Source organism: Musca vetustissima, unplaced genomic scaffold (assembly GCF_032173495.1).
Source record: "Musca vetustissima isolate MV318-11 ecotype Yass unplaced genomic scaffold, APGP_CSIRO_Mvet_v1 utg13423, whole genome shotgun sequence".
NCBI classification, from domain to species: domain Eukaryota; kingdom Metazoa; phylum Arthropoda; class Insecta; order Diptera; family Muscidae; genus Musca; species Musca vetustissima.
Genome location: NW_026878581.1, coordinates 142,720 through 165,386, shown reverse-complemented (window position 1 = coordinate 165,386; position 22,667 = coordinate 142,720). Strand labels below are relative to the sequence as shown.

Genomic DNA, 22,667 nt, shown 5'->3' with positions numbered 1-22,667 from the left:
AAAATAAAAACTAAAAACCCTCAAATAATTTAAAAGATTTTAATTAAATTAGAAAATTTTTCAATTACAAAAACTACACGACTATAAAATAAATAAAAACCCTTTAACGACCAATATTTTATATAACAAAAAATCGTAATGCTTTAAAAAATAATAATAAACAATAATAATTTAATAAAACCTTAAAAAACCAACAACTACTGGCGTCCAATATACTTTTTAATAAAATTAAAAAAAAAAATAAAAATTTAACAAACAAAAAATCTAAAATAACGTAAAATTTTCCAATACGATTTGCAACCAGATTAATAATCAAAAAAATATTCACGTTTTATAAAATAAGAATATTGTTAAAATTTCTATAAAATCCCGAAAACGAACAAAGAAACTCTCAAGGGTTTCCCGTTCCTGTGCTCAGTTTTTTTTTTTATCAAAATTAAAATAACAACAACAAAAACAAAATAATAATAATAATAATAATAATAGACAACACCATTTACATTCACTTTATGAACCACACTCCGTCTCGACTCTAAACCGCCCAAGGCTATATAAACAAAAATCGCTTAAATACTTCTCTGGTTTTTTGTGTAACAATGCCCACACCCTCAACAACAGCTAACGATTTAGCAACAAATGTAATACAACAACAGCAACAACAAAATGCCAATAATATTTTACCGCAGCAAAATTCAGGATACACCAGCAGCAACACAACAACAACCAACCATTTTCAATCGACAACAATAGGAGGTGGTCCAGTGGCTAGCAACACAATACCCACTGGAGCAAGTGGCAATCCTTTAAATAATCCAAGAGTTATATCAGCAGTTGCAATGCCAAACGAATCAATGGATGCCAATAACAGTGGAGCAACAACAACAACAGCAGCAGGTCAAGCAACAATAGCCGCCGCCTCAGCAACAACAACAGCACCAACCTCAGGCAATAATACATTTATATCAGTAACACAGCAGCAATTGCAAAGCAGTTCAGTTTCAGGAGGTGGTGGAGGTCCACACCAACAACACCACCAGCATCATCTGCAGCAGCATCAACACACAACAACTGGTATTGGTCCACCAGCTACCTTGACATCAAATCTTTTGGGATTTGTTGGTGGCATTGGCATTGTGAGCACAACAGCAATACCAGTTGTTGCCGGAACAACCACAACAACGGTCATAGTCCCCGGTGGAGGAGGAGCTGGTGCTGGCGGCGGTGCAACACAAAATGTTATAAATAACAACAACAACAGCAGCAGCAATAATGCCAACAACAATCCCAATGATAATAACAACAATATGGACAATACAAGTGAAGATTCAAATCCCGTAACAATTTACAGGTATTTTAATTCAATAGTTTGTCATGATGACGACGATGATGATGATGACGATATTTGGTCTGTCTAACTCTGACTCACACACACACACATACAAACAAATGAATAAACCGATTTTAACTTAATGCAATTTTATGCCAAATGACATGACATGGCAGCAAAAGTTTCTCTTGGACTCTAACATTTAGTTTTATTTACAAAAAAATGCCCATTAAGTTAATTAAATGCTGCGGGACTGTGGTGTTTGATCTATCTGGTACACAAACCTTGGGATAGGCAATCAATTATTTTTTGTGTTTTTATTAACACAAATAATAAATTAAATTTAAACAAATGATTTCATAATAAAGTAAAATTGAAATTTAATGAATTAGAATCCTAAATTTCGTGTTAATTTAAAAAATAAATTTAAAACATCATCAAACGTATACGTAATTGTCTAATATGTATGTTTCTTATACGCCATATTGTACCCCATAACGTATAAACAATATTGCAACGGAAATATCAATCATACGCCAAGGTACGATTTTTTAAATTAATTTTAAATGGCCTGTCATAAGCGTGGATTTTTTTAAATTATTTTTTCATGAACTACCAAGGGCGTAGATTTTTTAAAATTAAAATTTCATGACCCATACTAAGCGTGATTTTTTCATTAATTTTTCGTGGCCTGGATTTTTTGAAATTAATTAGAATTATTTTTTCAGGGACTTCAAAGGCGTAAATTTTTTAATTTTTTTTTTCAGGGACTATAAATTAAATTATTTTTTCATGGATGCGTAGATTTTTTAAAATTAAATTTTCATGACCCATCCTAAGGGTGATTTTTTTCATTATTTTTCATGGCCTGGATTTTTTGAAATTAATTTTTCAGGCATTTCAAAAAGAGTTGTTTTTTTAGAATTATTTTTTCAGGGACTCCAAAGGCCTGGATTTTTAAATTATTTTTTTTTTCAGGGAATTTAAAAGGCGTAGTTTTTTTAAATTTCTTTCTCAGGGATTTTTAAAAATATTTTTTTCAGGGACTATAAAAGGCGTAGATTTTTAAAATTATTTTTTTTCATGGCCTTGGTAGTCCATGTTAATTTTTTCAGGGACTTTAAAAGGCGTAGATTTTTTAAATTTTTAAATTTATTTTTTTCAGGCGTAGATTTTTTAAAATTATTATTTTTTTCAGGGACTATAAATTAAATTATTTTTTCATGGACTACCAAGGGCGAAAATTTTTTTAAATTAAATTTTCATGACCCATCCTGAGCGTGTTTTTTAAATTAAATTTTCATGACCCATCCTGAGCGTGTTTTTTTAATTAATTTTTCATGGCCTGGATTTTTTTAAATTATTTTTTTCAGACACTTCAAAAAGAGTTGTTTTTTTTAGAATTATTTTTTGGGGGACTCCAAAGGCGTGGATTTTTTCAGGGACTATAAAGGGGTTACATTTTTCATATCGACAATTTTAATTTTTCAGACAAAGTGGTTTTAATTTGGAATTTAAGGTTAGTTTTTCCACATCACGAACCACCCGATTCTTAGGTCCATTTTTTCCAACATAAGTGTCAGTAATTTTTTTCCTCGATATCTCAAAGTATAAAATAACCTTGTTGATGAAATATTTGAATAAAGGTTAATATATGGTAATAACCTTCCAATAAGGGTCCCGACCAATTTTTTGTCATTTATAGCCTCTAGTATAAATTACCTCTAGCCTCTACAGTGTCGTTTTCGTGGTTTTAAATAGGAATTAAGATTCTCAGAGGACATATCCTCCCCATTACGAAACATCCCATTATAGGTGGGGAAAAAATTCAATGAAGCTCCATATTTTGTCATAGACCCCAACTAAATTTTAGAATTTTGTAGCACTTCTCAGAAAGTGCATCAATTAATTTGAAAATTTTCAAAATTCACGCCTTTTTAATAGTTCCTGAAAAAATCATTTTAAAAAATCCACGCCCGATCAGAATTCAATGACATTTTCGCTGTTTTTTCGTACTTTTGCGTATGAGTGATATTTTCTATGTAATATAGTGTATACGTTGTGGGGTACTGTAACTTTCAAATTCTAGGGTAGTTTTAGACCCAAAATATATTCTATTTGTCCTTTCAATTAATTTACATAAGCCCCGTCTTCAATAGGACTCATCTATAGGATGAGAATTTTCATAAGAACAAGTTCAGAATACAGAAACAAATAGAGCTCACCCATAACTAGATAATCTTCTTTAGTAAGAAGTCATTCTGCCTTCTAGAAGTCTTTGTGAACAAACTTGTTTCGGAGTATTATTTTCAGAATACCAGAAGAATACCTTCCTTGTTTAATTAATGTTTACAAATAATTGTATTATTCGCCTAAAGCTTCTTTTACCTGTGCATAGCACAAAAGGTACGGAAGGCCGACATTATACTGTATTGACCTAAAGGCCGTGTTTGTACCGTACGAACGAGTTGAAGGCCGAGTTTATACTGTATAAACGAGCTGAAGGCCGAGACTTTATCGTATAGGCGTAATGAAAGCCGAGTCGATGCCATATGGACGAGCAAAGGGCCGAGCCTACACTGTATTGATGATTTGAAAGCCGAGTATATACTGTATGGACGAGCTGAAGGCCGTGACTATACTGTATAGGCGAGCTGAAGGTCGAGTTCATACTGTATAGGCGAGCTAAAGGCCGAGTCTATACTGTGTAGGCGAGCTAAAGGCCGAGTCTATACTGTATAGGCGAGCTAAAGGTCGAGTTCATACTGTATAGGCGAGCTGAAGGCCGAGTCTATACTGTAGGCGATAAAGGCCGAGTTATAAGGCGAGCGGCCGAGTCTATATTGTATAGGCGAGCTGAAGGCCGAGTCTATACTGTATATGCGACCTGAAGGCCGAGTCTATACTGTATATGCGACCTGAAGGCCGAGTCTATACTGTATAGGCGAGCTGAAGGCCGAGTATATACTGTATAGGCGAGCTGAAGGCCGAGTATATACTGTATAGGCGAGCTGAAGGCCGAGTATATACTGTATAGGCGAGCTGAAGGCCGAGACTATACTATAGAACCTACAGAAGAGTTTAGGTGGATTTTATACTGTAATCTACAGTATAAACTAGCCGAGGGCAATATATACTAAATATACTAGCTGAAGGTCAAATCTATACTGAATAGACAAGCTGAGGACCGAGGGTATATTATATTAGTGAGCTGAAGTTATAGTCTATATTATATAGGTTAGCTAAATGTTTAATCGTCTCTATTGAGTTCAAAGAAGTATTTATAATCGATAGGAGATATATGAGCGATGTGAGTCTTTATAGATGAACCACCGAGTATTAGATCCTCAATACTCACAATTCTTTTCACTAATCAGTAGTTATATGATGCGATGAACAGTCGTAATCCTCTGACGATCGCACAATCATTGACTGATCGTTTTAACATAAAGTCATCGTGTCAGCAGCGAAATACAAACTGACTACTAGAATTTCGAGAATTCTCACATTGCATTGTAGGATTGTCGTCGATTCGCATGTTATTGAAACCCATGCTTTATAAGTCTCAACATTGTCTTTGGACGCTTTGAAAGTTTAATTTAATTGTTACACATCTGAATCGTCCGAAGATGAGTCTATCCTGTATAGACCAGCTGGTTAGTGTCACACGAGATCTAAAGACCGATTCTATATTCCGTATTGGAGTTGAAAGCCGAGCATATATTCCATAAGCGATCCGAAGTCATGAACTATGTTCAATAAACAATTTCAAATCCGAACTATGGCACGGGCGATGTAGACTCCGTGTACATATTCTAAACATTTAATATACTACAGTATTTAAGTACCATAAATAACAATGTCCCGCCCAAACCCTAAACAAGTGGTGTTTAAAGCATGCAAATTTAAAAAAAAGTGTCATAAAAATATGGAAACGAAAAGTACATAATTTCTTATCGGCAAGCAATATATTTCTTTATGGGGCACAATAGGGTATACTGCATCATTAGGGGCCATTAACATATGCAGACACACATACAGAACATCCACACAAACAAACACAAACATATTTTCCTATTACAACAATGGCAACAGCAGCAAATGCATTACATATTGCGAATTGCTGTTCCCTTATGTCGCATCGATATGGACAAATGGCAAAAAGAGTCAACACTCAAAATACAACACAAACACACACCAACATGAATATAGACACCCACATTCATATTAAAGTGGTTCAAGGTCATTCGGTAATGATACGCGCTTTAATATTGGCAGCCACGATACACACAGAGAGAGAGAGAGAAACAACCAACGTGTAATAACCAACCAAAAAACAGGCAACCACAACCATCCTGCCAACAAACGAAACAAAACATGCGAATACGTCGAATCTCCGAAATACAAATAACAACAATTATCAACAACGGGACCAGCAGCACTAGCCCCATCATCATCAGAATTACATTAGCCATCAGAGCCAAAGTACTGTGTGTAGTTGAAAGTGTGAATAATGCAAAGAGTAATTCCTTTCCTCAGAAATGTGTAATGGGAGGCAGAGGGTGGTATTACCCACCACTACCATCACCATTACAATCATCATTATCATGAAATTTAATTGCAAAATCGTAATTGATGCCAGTTGCTACAGATAAGAATGGAAACTGGAAATGGTTATTAGCTAGATTGGAGAGGGAGTACATGGCGTTATAGACAGAAACCCATCAATAGGCAGAGATAAATAGAATACATTCTATGTGGGTCTTCTTTATATAGAAGAAGTTCTCTATAGAATCCGTAAGCGAGCTAAAGACCGAGTCGATATTCTATAGTAGAGCTTAAGGTCTAGTCTATATTGTATAGGAGAGTAGATGCTATAGACTAGTTTAAATTGATTCTATACTCTATAAGAGATATGAAAGCCGAGGCTACAGTGTATATGCAATCTGACGGCCGAATCATTACTAGGTCCAGACAAGTAATTATGAAAGAATGAGGTGAATGCCGAGTCTATACCGAATATAAGCGATCTGAACGTGAAGTCAATACAGTACGAATAAGCTGGATGCAGAGTTTGTACTGTAAAGGCGGGTTGAAAGCCGAGTTTATACTGTATGGGCGAGTTGAAGGCCGAGTCTATACTGTCTAGCCAGTAGAACGCCGAATCTATACTGTATTGGAGAGATGAAGGCCGAGTCTATACTGTATAGGCGACTGAAGGTCGTGTCTATACTGTATAGGCGAGCTGAAGGCGGTATCTATACTGTAAAGGCGAGTTGAAGGCCGTGTCAATACTGTATAGGCGAGCTGAAGACCGTGTTTATACTGTATAGGAGAGATGAAGGTCGAGACTATAATGTACAGAAGAGGTGGAGTTCTGTATTAACGAAGTGAAGGTCGAGTATATTTCGTATAGCCGATAATTTATCATTGAGGCCAGCTGAAAATCTAGGCAATATTCTAAATGTCAAGTCAATCTTCTATTGGCGAACTGAAGTACAAATCTTTAAGCTTTAGATGAGCTGAAGACCGAGTTCTATTAAAATAAAATCTAAAGGTCGAGTTTGTATACTTCAGGTGAAGAGCGTGAAGTCTATACAAAAGTTTTCGAGACTGAAGGATGCATTTATTTGAATACGAACTTTATATAAACGAGCTTAGCTGACAAACTTAGTCGAACAGAAGATCATTTATATGGACATCATATAGACGACCTAAAGAGCGATTTTACATTCTATAGATCTTTACAAAGTACGTCGTTGTAGATCCCGTGCTCTATAAACCATCTGAAGCAGAGTTTTTGCATAGACGTAGAGTTGAAGCAGGGAATCACTTGAGATGAGCTAAAGCTGAGAGCTATAGCAGTAAGACTTCATAAAGGAGCTCAAGGGAGTCTGAATAGGAAGAGGTCAAGGGAGTTTCTACAGGAGGAGCTCAAGGGAGTCTATATGGATAAGCTAATGTGATTATCTGTAGCTTCCCCATAGACGAGCTGATACTGGAAATCTTCGTAGAGATCCTAAAGGCAGTCTTTATAGACGATCTTAAGGGAGCTCCTATAGACAAACTGAAGTGAGTCTCTATCGACGACCTGACGGGGAGTTTTTATAGACGTTATGAAGGAAGTCTTTAAAGACGACCTGAAGAAGAAAGTTTTTATAGACGACCTGAAGCAGAAAGTATTCATAGACGTGCCGAAAAAGGGAAGGACAAGAGCTGGAGTAAGTCTTTTTAGACGAGCCGAAGGAAGTCTTTACTGACGAACTGAATGGAGTATTTTTAGACGAGCTGAAGGTAGACTTTATAGTAGTTCTGGAAGAAGTCTTCATAGATGCGCTGAAAGAAGTCTTCATAGACCATCTGAAGGGAGTCTTTATAGACAATCTGAAGGGAGTCTCTATAGACCAGCTAAAGAGAGTCTTTATAGACGAGCTGAAGGGAGTCTTTACACACGAACTGAAGGGAGTCTTTATAGACGCGCTGAAGGGAGTCTTTATAGACGAGCTGAAGGGAGTCTTTTTAGACGAGCTGAAGATGAGAGTTTTTATGGGCGGGATGAAGAAGGCAGCCTTTATAGACGAGATGAAGGGAATCTTTATAGACGATCTAAAGGGATCCTCTATAGACAAGCTGAAGGGAGTCTTTATAGAGTATATTTAGATGAGCTGAAGAGGGTCATTAAGGCGAGCAGAAGCATGAAGTATTTTGATCAGAAGGGAGTCTTTATACACGACCTGAAACAGGAAGTCTTTATAAAAGAACTGAGAGGAGTCTTAATAGAGGCTCTGAAGTGTGTCTTATATATTCAGAATATTCTTGCGTTAGCTTTGGACGACGTAGAGTGTGCTTTAATTGTGGACCTAAAAGTGGTCTCTATATAAGTGCGGCAAGGAGACTTTATAGACGAGATCTATACAAGATCTGAAAATAGTACACAAAGACGAAAAGTACGGAGTTCCTCTAAGGAACATACGTATATTTAAACAAACCGAAGAGGAAAAAAATTTCTATTATTGTTATAAACCCAGCAAACTAATTAAAGAGTAAACCAGGACATTGTAACTCATCGTCATCATCCTGTCATGAATCCTAGACCACTTCATTATTTTAATTTCTATGTAAAGAACAGAAAAAAAAACAAACAACGATCGTTCATACTGCAGGACCCACAATGGATTTATATAGTTGTACACTAGGTAGCCATAGAATAAACAAATTATGTTTACCATCCAGGCCTGGTGTAGTTCGGTTCATTTCATGTTTTTTTTTTCGGTCTTTTTATTGTGCCTTGCTCTACTTTTGTAGAGATTTTTGCAGTTAATTTACATAATAAATGTTGAGCAAAGCGGATTTCTGTTAAAGAGCTTATATTCAACAGTATTTTTTGTTCTGTTGTTGTTTTTGTATTGCTATGTTTGTTTTGTTTAACTATCCTGCAGCTTTTGCTGACACAAGGGATTTATGATGAGAAGTGCAAATCCTGTTGATTCTAAAGATGAAGAACATCAACAGCAAGAGGATAAAGAAGAGTTGTGCAAATAGGAAGCCGTAACATGGAGGACGGACAGCAGTCAGATGTTAAAAATTAATGTAATTTATGTGGGAAAAACTACGAAATAGTGTCGATTTAAAAAGAAATCATAATTTTGATGATGTTGGGCTATAATGAAATAAAGACGCTATGTTGTCATTAAATAATTTCAGGTATTTTAAGGCAATTAATATAAGGAAACAGTAAATTTCTAAATGGCGTTCTTAAGGAAAAAAGGGCTGGTTTACCAAAAAATAAATTTAAAAATTAAGTTTTGATTACTTTTAATGATTTTTCTCTTCTTAATAAACTGTCAGCTAATAGAACCCCTTTCTTTATCTTAAGTAAAATAAAACTTATTTTAAGTTTTCTCCTAAGTTCCGCAACTTATATTAACGTACTACTCTTTCACTTTTTATTTCCGTTTCCTTGCAGGTGTCGAGCCCCAATAGCATCACTCGATTGCATGGAGGAGTTCAGTGGTACGGGCGGTCATCTTGATTTCGGTATCAAAACTTTAACAAATCACTTTTTTCAATACTGTGTTTCTTGTTTTTGTATTTCGATATATATTTAATATTGCTTTTGGATTTCTTCTACGTTGGTTTGTTGTTATTGTTTTTTAGTTAGTTTGTCTATCGATTTAACTTAGAAAGTTTAGTTTATATCGATATTATTTATAGTTGTTGGTTATTTGGGTTGAAACAATCCTATGATTGTGTGGTTTATATATTGTTATTCCATAATTGTTGTAATTGTTTTTGTGGTTTTATGTAATTATTGTTTTTTGTAAAAGTTTGTGTTTTTTAAAGTAATTACCAAATATTTGGTTGATTTTGTGTGTTTTAGATGTGGCGAGGAATAATTAACAGCGATATTATTTAAACCTTTTGTAAAAACATTTCAATTACTAATTTCCATTTTTCATCAATTTAATCCAAAAACTTTTTTAAAAAATTACATTTTAAAAAGGAGTATTGCTTACCAAGGACATGAGTTTACCTGAAAATAACAACAAAAGAAACAACAATTACATATTTTTTATAAGTTAAAAAATAGTTTTATAGATATTAGAAGTTGTATAGACCTTTAGATGACTTGAAAGCCGAGTTTACATTCTAAAGACAATTTTGAGGTCGTGACTACATTCCGTAGAATTTCTGAAAATCGAGTTTGTATTCTAAAAGTGAGTTGAAGGCAGTGACTCTTTTATAGGAAAGGCGGGTTAATCATTAGTATGCGAGCTGAAGAACTAGACTATATTCTTTGATCAGTTTTTGGCCGTGACTACATTCCATAGAGAAGTTGAAGTGCGACCCTTTATCTGTAGGCTAGCTGAAGGTCGAGAGTATATTCTATAAGCGAGTCGAAACAGTTACACATTTGTTAAATGATGAATAATTAATTTTTTATAGTTATTAGAAGCTTTATAATTCTGAAGATGACCTGAAATCGAGTTTACATTCTAAACACGAGTTGAAAGCCGTGACTACATTTCATAGACCATCTGAAAGTCGAGTGGAAGGGCGATACTATATTATATTGATGAGCTGAAGAGTAAAATTATACACTCTACAGACGAGCTGAATGGTGAGCCTGAAGGGCGAGACTACACTCTATAGAAGTGGTGAAGGGCGAAGCTATATTCTTTATGCCAGCTAAAGAGTGAAAATATATTCTATAGGAAAGCTGAAGAGCGAGATTATATTCTTTAGGCAAGGTGAAGAGCAAGACTATAATATTTTGGTTAGTCTATATGCTGTGGGCGAGCTGAATGGCGATACTATTTGAACTGACCTACTCGAACTATAGGCGAACTGAAGGGCAAAACAACAGGAAGGGCAAATACTACAGGAACGAGGATTTTCTGATCACAGGTTGACGAAACTGAAGGTATGTGTCTGGAATATTTATACTAAAGAACTAGATCACGGAATCACGATTCAACAACTGAAGATGATGCACGATTATAGACTAGCTGAAGGGAGTCTTTATAGACGAGCTGAAGGGAGTCTTTATAGACGAGCTGAAGGGAGTCTTTATAGACGAGCTGAAGGGTGTCTTTAGAGAGTCTTTAGAGTGGACGAGCTGAAGGAAGTCTATATAGACGATATGAAGGGTGCCACTTTTGAGATTATTTATATACGAGCTTAAATTAGTCTTTATAGAAAGGGGTGAAGGGAATTTGTATGGACGGACTGAAGGGATATTTGCACACAACTAGAAAGTATTATCTATAAACGAGCTGAAGGGATTAAAGAAGTATCAATAGAGGAGGTAAGGATGTTTCTACAGACAAGTGAAGCACGTCATATTATCTAAAGATCTGAATGGGGGTTGTATCAGCGTCTTGTATAGTGTGCTCAGACCATAGTAGCATTTGTTAGCCATTTATATCCTTCTCCGAATTTCAACTCTGATGTCATTCGTTGATACCATCAGCTTGGTCTTCTCGCCGTTTATTGCCAGACACACTTTGGCAGACTTCTTCTCAATTTGTTCAAAGGTAGCTGTTACCGCTCTCAGTGGTCGACCCATTATGTCGATATCATCGGTGTAGGCGAGTAACATGCTGAGGTTCCAATCATTGGGCATGCATTTTTCTAGTCAAATTGTACTAATCAGCTGGTGCTCCTTACAACTCCTTACTACCAGTCTTGAATAGTTCGACTTGTAACCCATCGGTACCGGTTGCTTTATTATTCTTCAGCCGATTGATTGCTATTCTGACTTCATCTTGGCTAGGTGGTATACACTGTATACAATCATCCCTTATTGGTTCTGGGGTATCCTCAGCACGCTGTCTGTATCTGTCAGCAGGTTTCCTTCTTTATCTCTACAGGAGGATGTGCCTGCACCAAAGCCTTCGGTTTGGAGTTTCACCCGTTAGTAGAATTTTCGGACTTCATTCTGTCTCCTGCAAATCTCGATTTGCTTACGCTCACGTTTTTCTTGTTCTTTACCTGGACTACTGAACTTTGATAAGATTTGAACGAACTCTCCATAAATCATTAGAAGAAATTACTTACAGTCAAACACAAAAGAGTCGAGGAGGGAATATTTTTGAGCTGCGAATATTTCCAATTCAAAACATTATTTAAATCCTGTTGCAATTATTCCCCCGCTAGAAATACTGTTTCGAAATGACCAGCCGGAAGTATTAGTATGTGATTATAAGGAAATCTTTATGAGGAATTACATTGTTTGCGACGTCTAAATTGTAGAGATAAATTGTAAAGATATTTACAAAGAGTAGACGTCCAGTAGAAAATTCGGTAATTTACTATTACTATTATAGGCTATACTAATTTTACAATATTTACAGACTATTTTCATAATTCCAATCTACATTATTCGATGTTTTTTATTTCTAAAAATAACAGATTTCAAAAATTACTTCCTTATTTAAAAAGTACATAAAAATATAGATCTTTGAAAAACGAAAAAATCATTATTATCCAAATTGTGGTAGGTTATGGCAAACTAATTATTTTCAATTGAAAATCCCCCAACGTCCACTGGTCGGTCTTACAACAATCATCAAGTGTTCAATAATGCAATTGAACAATCCAATCGTGTTAAAATTTTGTTATTAATATAGTATTTCGAGTAATCGCCAAACGGGTCATTGAAATGTCAATCAAATGGAACACGCAGCAGACTGACTGCGTGTTTTCAATAAGGAAGGACAGACAATAAGGAAACCATAGGGACCACCTCGTTGTCATTGGTCAGACTTGTTTTCTATCATTGTAGCTGCTATTAAGTAAATGTGAGACAATCAACAATTCATTTCATTACTGTCGGATTGGCTGTATATAAGGACAATAAGAATTGCTGTATATAAATGTATAACCCTCGTTAGAGTGTTTTTTATGTGTTTTCATTTTGTATTTCTGTAATAATAATTAATCATATTTCTTTCGCTTCAAACAAAAAATAACGTAAAGGTAATAAAAATCATAACTATCACTAACTCTCTCTACTACCCATTTTCTTACTTCTTTCTATTACTTATACTATATACAATGACATAATATTCTATTATAAACGCGAGGGTACAGTAGATACTTGATAAGGTGATTTTTGGAATATCTTTTTAAAACGCTATCTATACTGGAACTAGGATTGTGGCGATAAGAACGGTTCTCACTAGATATCCCTCATAAGAATAGATGTATCTTAATTTATAGAAAACCACAAGATCTTCCATAGCAGAGGAGAAGGTTTATACATCGTATATATGCCCTGAAGGGCGAGTCTATATTCTATAGGCGATCTGAAGGGCTAGTCTATATTCTATAGGCAAGCTAAAGAGCGAGTCTATATTATAAACGAAAACTAAAGGTCTACATTCTATAGGCGAGCTGAAAGCCGAGTCTACATTCTATAGGCGTGCTGATAGGCGAGTCGATATTTTATGGGCGAGATGAAGGTCGAGTCTACGTTCTATAGTTAGGCTGAAGGGCGAGTCTCTACGCTTTAGGGGGTTGAAGGCCGTATCTGTTTTTTTTTGGCAATCTAAAGGGCGAGTCTGTATTTTATAGGCTAGCTAAAGGGCTAATATTTTCTATAGGCGAGCTGAAAATCGAGTATACATTCTGCAGGCGAGGTGAAGGGCGAGTCTATATTATATAGGCTCACAGAAGGCCGAGTCTATATTATAAACGAAAGCTAAAGGGCGGGACTACATTCTTTAGGCAAACTGAAGGGCGAGTCTACATTCTATAGGCGAGCTGAAGGACAAGCCTATATTCTATAGGCGAACTGAAGGGCGAGACTACATTTTATAGGCGGGCTGAAGGTCGAATCTATATTCTATAGGCGAGCTGAATGCCGGGTGTACATTCTATAAGCGAGCTGAAGGGCGAGTATATTCTATAGGAGAGCTTAAGAGCGATTCTACATTCTATAGGTGATATATTATATAAATTTTTTTATACCTTCCCCATAGTATGGAGGGTATATTAATTTTTTCATTCCGTTTGTAACTCATCGAAAAATTCATTTCCGACCCTATAAAGTATATATTCTTCATCAAGGTAAAATTCTAAAACGATCTAGCCATCTGTCCGTCTGTTGCTGAAATTTTGCATAGTTTTGACTTTTGTCTGCAGTCAAGTTCGAAGATGGGATATACCAGTCCACGTTTAGGCATCGGTACCCCCCAATTTTCGGTATTTTGCGGTTCTTGAGCGCATTTTTCATCCGAATTCCTGAAATTTGGTACATTGGGTTCCTATTGGGTACTAAATGTCTCCACAAAAAATTATGAATATAGGTCCACTTTCTCTGGTAGCCCCCATGTAACGGTACCTTCCAATTTTCTGTATTTTGGGGGTTTTGATCTATTTTCCACCGAATTGTCTGTAATTTAGTATTTTGAGTTCTTAATAGATACCAAATCCCTCCACCCTCCAAAATTATAAATATAGGTAATTTTTTTTTTTTTTTTTGATAGCCCCCATACAAGGGTACCCCAAATTTTCGGTATTTTGGGGTTCTTGAGCGCGTTTTTCTACCGAATGCGTTGGAATTTGGTATTTTGTAGTCGTATACCAAAAATTATTAATATTCGCCATCTTTTTGGGGTAGTTCCCATATAACCCCATTTTTATATTAAAATAGTTATCTGATTTGTTCCGGGTTTTGGGTTTGGTTCCAAAACTCTGTTGCAATCATTTCACCTGCGGGGGATATCGAATTAAAAAAACTAGAATGTAAGTTTTGATAATGAACTATAAATGAACTATAACCCGCATTTAGGCCTAACCCCTCTGTGGGAGGTACCAGATGGAGTGGACCGATATTCCTTATCTTCGAACTTAAACTAAGTTTGAAATAATAAGATGGGCAAAGTTTGGATAAAATCAAAACTTTATGAAGCAAATTTTGTCCAAAGAAACATGGGGTCTAGAACCAATATTTCGATGAGCCTCATTTTCACCGTGTCAAAGTGTATACACCCTCATTAGCCATTAGGCATTAAAACTTTTTGAAAGTTGTATCATGGTTTACATAATCGGTTTGTAGAAATGTCGGTATGAGTCCACTTTTTGCTATGTTCCCTTATATTTTCATTTCAAGTTCCTGTCAGTATATCTATGGTGGAAGGTATCCAAAGTTCGGCCCGGTCGAACTTAAGCCTTTTTCACTTGTTTTTAATTGTAACTGTATTAGGACTTTTTGGAGGGGCTATCATACGCTCGGATTTCTTAGAACTATTTTGTCAAGGGCTATATTAGGCGTGGTATATTTTGAGAATATTTTTCGAAGGGTTATATTAGGCGAGGATTTTTTTTAAATTATATTTTAGGGACTATATTAGACTTCGTTTTTTTCAAGGACTATATTTTTTAAGAATATTTTTTCGAGAACTAATCCTTCACATAAAATACGTATTCTCTTTATCAAGTAACTACTGTACTTCGTGTTATTTCGGCGTTTTCCGTTTTTCCTTCTCCTTTTACTTATTGATTTGAAGTTGACTAATTTTAATTGAACCCAAAAACGCAAACAAGTATCCAAGACGAAAAAACAAAACAACAATTATTTTTCTTATACAATATTTCTATTCGTATTTTCCTAACAAATCATGTTCTCCCTTTAGTTTTGTTTTTAGTTGCTTACGCATTACTTCAGTTCAGTTGGTTTTCTTCTTGTTCTTGTCTTAGACGCACGTTAGAATAATGTTTGTGAAAAACAAAAATTGAAGAAGAATTTCATTGGAATTCTTCAATTTGTGTTTTGTATAAATGTTGAGAAAATTTGTTATGTGTTACTCGTTAAAACGGAAAAGAAAATAATTTTTGTAAGAAATTAACTGATCGATCAAAAAATGTTTCTTACTATTCCCCTAAATACTACAACACTATCATCATCAACAACGCCAGGCCGTTCTCTGAGTTTGGGTTCAAATCCAGCTCTACCGCTACGGCCGGGCTCAACACCAACGCCCGGCTTGCGTTACAAGAATTTGGGTAAGAGCGGTTTGCGCGTCAGCAATGTAGGCTTAGGTACATGGCCGGTCTTTTCACCGGGTGTCAGCGATGAACAGGCCGAAGCCATACTTAAGCTGGCCATTGAGAGCGGTATCAATTTGTTCGATATATCGGAGGCGCATTCAGAAACGGAAATTGGTAAAATCTTACAAAGGACGGGTTGGAAGAGAACCGCCTATGTTATAACTACGAAAGTCTATTGGAGTACCAAGTAAGTAAACAATGTTTAATTTTTTTACTAATAATATTTAATAATTTTATAAGAATTTTTAAAGGACTACCTTAGGCGCGGAAAAAACATTAAAAAAACATTAATAGGCGCGGATTTTTTTAAAATTGTTTGTCAAGGTCTACTAACAGGTGTGGATTTTTTAAAAATATTTTTCAAGGACCATCAATAAAGAGTGGATTTTTTAAAGAATATTTTTTCAAGGACCATCAATAAGGCGTGAAATTTTTGAAGAATATTTTTTCAAGGACCATCAATAAGGCGTTGATTTTTTTAAGAATATTTTTTCAAGGACCATCAATAAGGCGTGGATTTTTTAAGAATATTTTTTCAAGGACATTCAATAAGGCGTGGATTTTTTAAGAATATTTTTTCAAGGACCATCAATAAGGCGTGGATTTTTTAAGAATATTTTTTCAAGGACCATCAATAAGGCGTGGATTTTTTAAGAATATTTTTTCAAGGACCACCACAGCAATAAGGCGTGGATTTTTTAAGAATATTTTTTCAAGGACCATCAATAAGGCGTGGATTTTTTAAGAATATTTTTTCAAGGACCATCAATAAGGCGTGGATTTTTTAAGAATATTTTTTCAAGGACCATCAATAAGGCGTGGATTTTTTAAGAATATTTTTTCAAGGACCATCAATAAGGCGTGGATTTTTTAAGAATATTTTTTCAAGGACCATCAATAAGGCGTGGATTTTTTAAGAATATTTTTTCAAGGACCATCAATAAGGCGTGGATTTTTTAAGAATATTTTTTCAAGGACTATAAAATAATATTTGTTCAAGGAATATATTTTTCAATTATTATAGAAAACGTAAATTTCAATCTAAACTAAGTCACACTATTTGCACAATTAAATTAAATTATCTTTAGTCTAGTTGTTAGTTTCTAAGGTAATTTAATTTACATTCATTAGCATTTACACACACACACACACTCACACACAACTACAAATATACTCATCATTTGCACTTTCTCTATATCTCATCTCTCTTTTTACAGATCTGAGGAACGTGGCCTTTCACGAAAGCATATTATAGAATCCGTAAAAGCAAGCTTACAACGTTTGCAATTGCAATATATTGATATTGTGATCATACATAAAGCGGATGCTATGTGTCCAATGGAAGGTACGATTCTCCCAAACTCCAAAAAAAAAGAAACAACTTCCCCCATATGATATTATATGAAGCTAATTTAAATTTCTCCTTTTTATTTTCTTTATTTGAATTTTCCCCCAAACAGAAGTTGTACGTGCCATGAACTATGTCATCCAACAGGGCTGGGCCATGTACTGGGGCACAGCCCGCTGGTCTCAGGTGGAAATAATGGAGGCCTACACCAACTGCCGTCAGTTTAATTGTATAACACCGATTGTCGAACAATCCGAATACCATATGTTCTGCCGCGAGAAATGCGAATTGTATTTACCGGAAATGTATAATAAAATCGGTGTTGGCCTCATGGCCTGGGGTCCACTATCGATGGCCTTAAGTGATGCACAAAATGGTGAAAAAATCTTTTTACCAAAAGGCTCATTTAAAACGAAAAGTCATAGTTATTCATGGACTGAAGATGAAGTCAATCGGAATGTAAGTTGAAGCATTGAAGAATGCAATTACAAATGAAGGAATTTGTTTTGTTTTCATTTCAGGCTGCCTTATCACCTCAGGGTAGTTGGAATAAGGAACGCATGGAAGAAGGTCGCCGCCATTGTGATCGTTTGAAAGATTTAGCCGCATTGGCCGAAAAGCTGGGATGTACACCATCTCAATTGTCCATTGCCTGGTCGCTAAAACATGAACCTGTACAGTGTTTACTTTTAGGTGCCACTTCTGCTGAACAATTGCATCAAAGTTTGCAATCATTACAGGTAAGAAGTAATGTTTTAGAAGACCGTCTACAAAGCCTTGAGTAAGAAGAATTTATAAAGTTACCTATAAAATACATGGATAATTTCTCCTGTCCTGTAGAATGCATTGGCAGGTTATCCTACCCTATATAAAATCTAAATAAGGCCTCTTATTCTATAAAAAAAAAACCTGGACAAAGTTTACTATCTATTAATGGCCTGGAAGATGACGAAAACGTCTTTAAACTTATAGGAGATTTTCTATCCTACAAATGGCGTGAATAAGGTCTATTATATTTAAAACTTTGTGAAAGAAGACCCGAATAAAGTTTTATATCATATTGAAGACCTAGATGTTATTAAAAGAACTCTTATCCTATAGAATACGAGGAGAATGTCCCCTATCATATAGAAGACCTTGTGATCTGGAGGAAGAGAAGATCTTGAAAGCTCATATTATATTGACGAACTGGAGGTCTTATTTCGTAATGAAGACATGGGTATCCTAAATTCTACAAACGACCTGAAATAATTATTTTTATGTAGAAGACTTTGAGGTCTTCTATTCTAGAGTTTATCTTAGATGGTCTCCTATCTCAGCTAGGTCTGAAATTTATAGAAGATTTGGAGAAAGTCTTCTGTTCTATAGACATCCTGAATACGGTCTCCTGGTTTTAAATTGAAGGTTACAATACTACTTTTTTTTAAAGAAGACTAGAAATTTTTAAATTTTAAATAGACCTGAACGAGTTATACTATCCTATTGAAGATCTTAAGAAATGGAACCAACAGCCCTCTATAAGACCTTTTATTATATCATCTATTCTAGAATGGACCTGTAGAGAGTCTGCTACGCAGAAGAGTCGTTAGAAGATATTTTGAAAGTCCTATAGAAGATATTTTGAAAGTCATCCGCCTTTTAGAAGAACTTGTTTTATGTAGAAACTCTGAAGTTCTTTGAGGTAGAATAGACCTGAAAAAGGTCTACTATACTATAGAATATCCTGAGAAAGTCACATGCCCTATAGAAAGCCTATCCTATAGAAGATATTTTGAAAGTCACCCGCCTTTTAGAAGAACTTGTTTTATGTAGAAACTCGGAAGTTCTTTGAGGTAGAATAGACCTGAAAAAGGTCTACTATACTATAGAATATCTTGATAAAGTCACATGCCCTATAGAAAGCCTTCTATAATGTAAACGACCTTGATATATTCTTTATGGATCTGGAAAGGGCCTTCTCTATCCTCCAAGTCTTAATTTTAAAGGTGACCTGGAGAAGGTCTTCTGTTCTATATGTCCTAATGACGGTCTTCTGAAAGAGGTCTTCATTGTAGCCGTATATCTGTATATATTCTTTGGGAGGGTTTTCTATCCACAGAAGACAATTTGGGACGTATTCGCGGTCTCCTACTTTTTGAAGACTGGTGGAAGGGTTTTTAGCCTTAGAACAGCACATGCGAAGCCCTCTATCCATTAAAATATTATAGAAGACCTATGGGAGGTCTTCTCGTCTACAGATATGAGTTTCCACCCACGGAAGATCTGTGGCGGGACTTTCATCCACAAAATACCGTATCCGTAATAGACCTATAGAACTTATTGTGTCTATAGAAAAACAGCGGAAAATATAGTGTCCCAAAAAATCTGTGAAATATCTCTCTTCTAGAAAAGGACTTTCAAAGATATTTTCCATACGGGAACTGTCGAATACTCTATTCCTAAAAGTACATTAAAATAACTTTCGTGTACCTTATATTCTTCTTCTATTCCTGTCTTTTACAACAAGACATCCTATCGAATGTATTGTGAAAGAAGGTTTTTCTATCTGCAAAAGATCGGGGAATCTACTTCCCAACAGGAAACCTAGAAATGGTTTTAAGATTTATTGAATAGAGTAAAAGATCTGCCTTCCATAGAAGAACTTGTTTCACATTGTCCGGGCCTTCCTCCGTGTCTTGTCTCATATCTGTAGAGATTATATTCTCGCAACAGTAAACCTGAGGAAGTTTTCAGATCCATTGAAAAATATCTACAAAAGACCTCTGGAAGGCATTTTTCTTAATAGGTCTCTCGAATACACCCTAACTCTGGAGGCCTTGTGTCCGCAAAAATCCTTCGAATGAAATTTACTTTCTCCTTTTTACAAAGGGCATGGATCTGTCTGGTATTTGTAAAAAATAACTCCACCCAACAATAAAGGTGAGGAGATGTTAGACCCATTGCAAAAAAAAATATCTGTGAATGATCTGCCTAATACAGAAGACCTGTGAAAGATATTTCTCCCAAGGTGTTTCCTTCTAAGTATGGAGTGTAGTTTCTCGTTGTACTCTACTATTCCATTTTCCACAAGCTCCTTTCCAGGAAGTTAAGGGCATATTTCATCATGCAAACATCGATCCGGTTGAAGTCGATCTAATTCTCTCCCACATTCTAATCCTTTCCATTTGGGCTAACGATACGTCTGTCTATGAGCTACTTATCACAATTCGTCCCGATGATACATCAGTAATAAAGGGTCTGAATTAATAAAAGATTTAATAAAAAATAAATAAGGATAAAGTTGATCCGTTTCAGTCTTTTATGTAAAAAGGACTTGGAAATATAACTATTAAAGATCTGAGTCTCTTGTCTCATATATGTATAAAATATCTTCTCCACACATTAAACATGAGGAGGAGTTCAGATTCATAAAATATCCGTAGATTTATTAAACCTCAAACAAATCAATTTGTGTTCTTCTTTCTATTTCCAGTTACTGCCACGCTTGTCGACCAGTGTTATGCTCGAATTGGAACGAATATTAGAGAATAAACCGGTGCGACCGCCGATGATATCAACGCTGGCACTTCGGTGACAATCAGCCTGCCCTCAGGGGCCCCCAAGCCTTAGTGGCGGTGTCGCCGGCGGCAGCAGCGGCATGGGACCCTGTGGGCAAGAATCACCCAAAAATGATGAGGTCTCGGCGTTTTGCGGTGAAGACGGCGATGCAAAGGATGCCTCTAAGCAGGGCTTTTGCGTTATTCAGTGACGAAAGGAGTCTTTAGATATTGATAATAAATTTATTAAAGCAATTAGTAGTAAAACTAGTTTAAGTAGTACAACAATGACAACAACAATAAGTAAACATGATTTACAATTACAACAACAACAGCAGCAGCAACAACAACAGCAATTACAACAACAGCAGTATCAGCAGCAACAACGTTTTTCTCAAAATATGTCATATAGTTTGGATAATAATAAAACAACAACAACCGCAAGAACAAATCGTTTAGATGGTTTAACGATAACAGGAACGACAGGAATCACAACTGGAACAACAACAACAACAAATACCATACAAATTGATACATTAAACAACAACAATTTGGATCACGATCTAATCAATGGAAATTCTGGTTTCCGCCAGAACCACAACAACAATAATGGTGATGTCGAAGCACCACCCCTACCACAACCCGAGCCAGCAGCCAAAATCCCCAAAAAACGTTCCCTCTTGAATTTCCGATCCCTTGATTTTCACATTAAGTCCTTATACAGTGGTTTGCGCAATGGTAGCTCCGGCCAGAACAAGGCCAATTCCCAGTCGACAAATTTATTGGCACCCAGCAAAGGTAGTGGTAGCGGTGGAGGTGGCAGCAGTGGTGGTGATAATGCTGACGATCTGAATGGCAGCGGTATTGGCTTGGTTAGCGGCAATGTCGTCTGTGGCGGCGTCGGCGGCGGCTACAATGCCAATGGCAGCGAACTGAACCTAAGCGATCAGTATTATCATCATCATCACATCCATCAGCCGTATAATCGCATGCCACCCTATTTGAAAATCGAATCGGTAGACAATGAAGAGTCGGAAAATCTACTAATCGATTATCCCCAGTCACCATACTCGACACGTCGCAACAGTTCGAACGATGACAACCGTTCCAGCAGCCAACTGATACACCTCACCGGCGGTGGCGACGGCGGCCACGGTGGCTCGACACAATATCTGCAACAGCCATCATCCGCCTCACATCATCGCTACGAAATGTCGCGTTCACAGGCAAGTTCTCCGTCACCGTACTTTTTGTCGCCTCATGCATTTGCCTCGTCGTCGCAAAATGTCAGACGTTCGTCAACATCGGACATTATGTCCGGCAGTAAACGCAGTGTTTGCTCATCGGCAAGCACCAGTCGTCGTCCGAGCACCTCGGATTTGTTGCGTAAAGCGCGTGAGCGTCGTGGTAGTGAGACTCGTATGGGACGCAGTGTTTCGCATGGCGGTCTTCCACGTGGTGGCGGTGGTGGTGGAGGGGCATTTCGTGCCGGGCCCGGTGTTGGTGGTAGGCGAACGAGTATGGCCTTCTAAGGCAGGAGCTATGATTTTTCTAATATACTTCCTATCCACCTACCCCAAAACTCCCTCGATTCCTCCGCCTCCTCCTCCCACTCCTTCCAACCAGCTCGTTACATTTCTTCCTAGCAGTATAGTGTCATACTACTGTTTACAATTACAACAACAACAAAATCTTCTACATTTCTATTGTCTTTCCTCCAAACTATATAGCTAAGTAATATTCACAGAGAAAACAGAAGAAGCAAAAAATCTTATATTCAATACAAAAACAAAGAATTAAAAAACACAATCTGTAGTGATTACAAAAAAAAAATAATAATAATACCAAAAAAAAAAATAAATAAAATCCCAAAAAAATATGTAAGAAAACAAACTTACAC

General features: G+C 36.2%; 2 protein-coding genes across 2 annotated transcripts; both read left to right on the top strand.

The window, feature by feature from the left end:
* The first annotated feature begins 1,270 nt into the window (after positions 1 to 1,270).
* LOC133323346 (voltage-gated potassium channel subunit beta-2-like) lies at positions 1,271 to 21,205 on the top strand. Its single transcript, XM_061532285.1, has 7 exons — positions 1,271 to 1,348; positions 9,294 to 9,364; positions 15,752 to 16,070; positions 17,101 to 17,228; positions 17,344 to 17,690; positions 17,753 to 17,971; positions 20,704 to 21,205. The coding sequence occupies exons 1-7, from the start codon at positions 1,305 to 1,307 to the stop codon at positions 20,803 to 20,805; spliced, it is 1,230 nt and encodes a 409-aa protein (XP_061388269.1). The 5' UTR covers positions 1,271 to 1,304; the 3' UTR covers positions 20,806 to 21,205.
* LOC133323350 (putative lysozyme-like protein) lies at positions 21,169 to 22,299 on the top strand. Its single transcript, XM_061532290.1, has one exon. The coding sequence runs from the start codon at positions 21,169 to 21,171 to the stop codon at positions 22,297 to 22,299; it is 1,131 nt and encodes a 376-aa protein (XP_061388274.1).
* Positions 22,300 to 22,667: the final 368 nt, after the last annotated feature.

Excerpts from the sequence above, each read along its gene's own strand:
- LOC133323346 (XM_061532285.1), top strand. The coding sequence starts at position 1,305 with ATGGACAATACAAGTGAAGATTCAAATCCCGTAACAATTTACAG. Across the intron at positions 9,365-15,751 it reads GGGCGGTCATCTTGATTTCG|GCCGTTCTCTGAGTTTGGGT; the intron begins GTATCAAAACTT and ends CAACAACGCCAG. Across the intron at positions 17,972-20,703 it reads AAAGTTTGCAATCATTACAG|TTACTGCCACGCTTGTCGAC; the intron begins GTAAGAAGTAAT and ends TTCTATTTCCAG.
- LOC133323350 (XM_061532290.1), top strand. The coding sequence starts at position 21,169 with ATGTCATATAGTTTGGATAATAATAAAACAACAACAACCGCAAGAACA.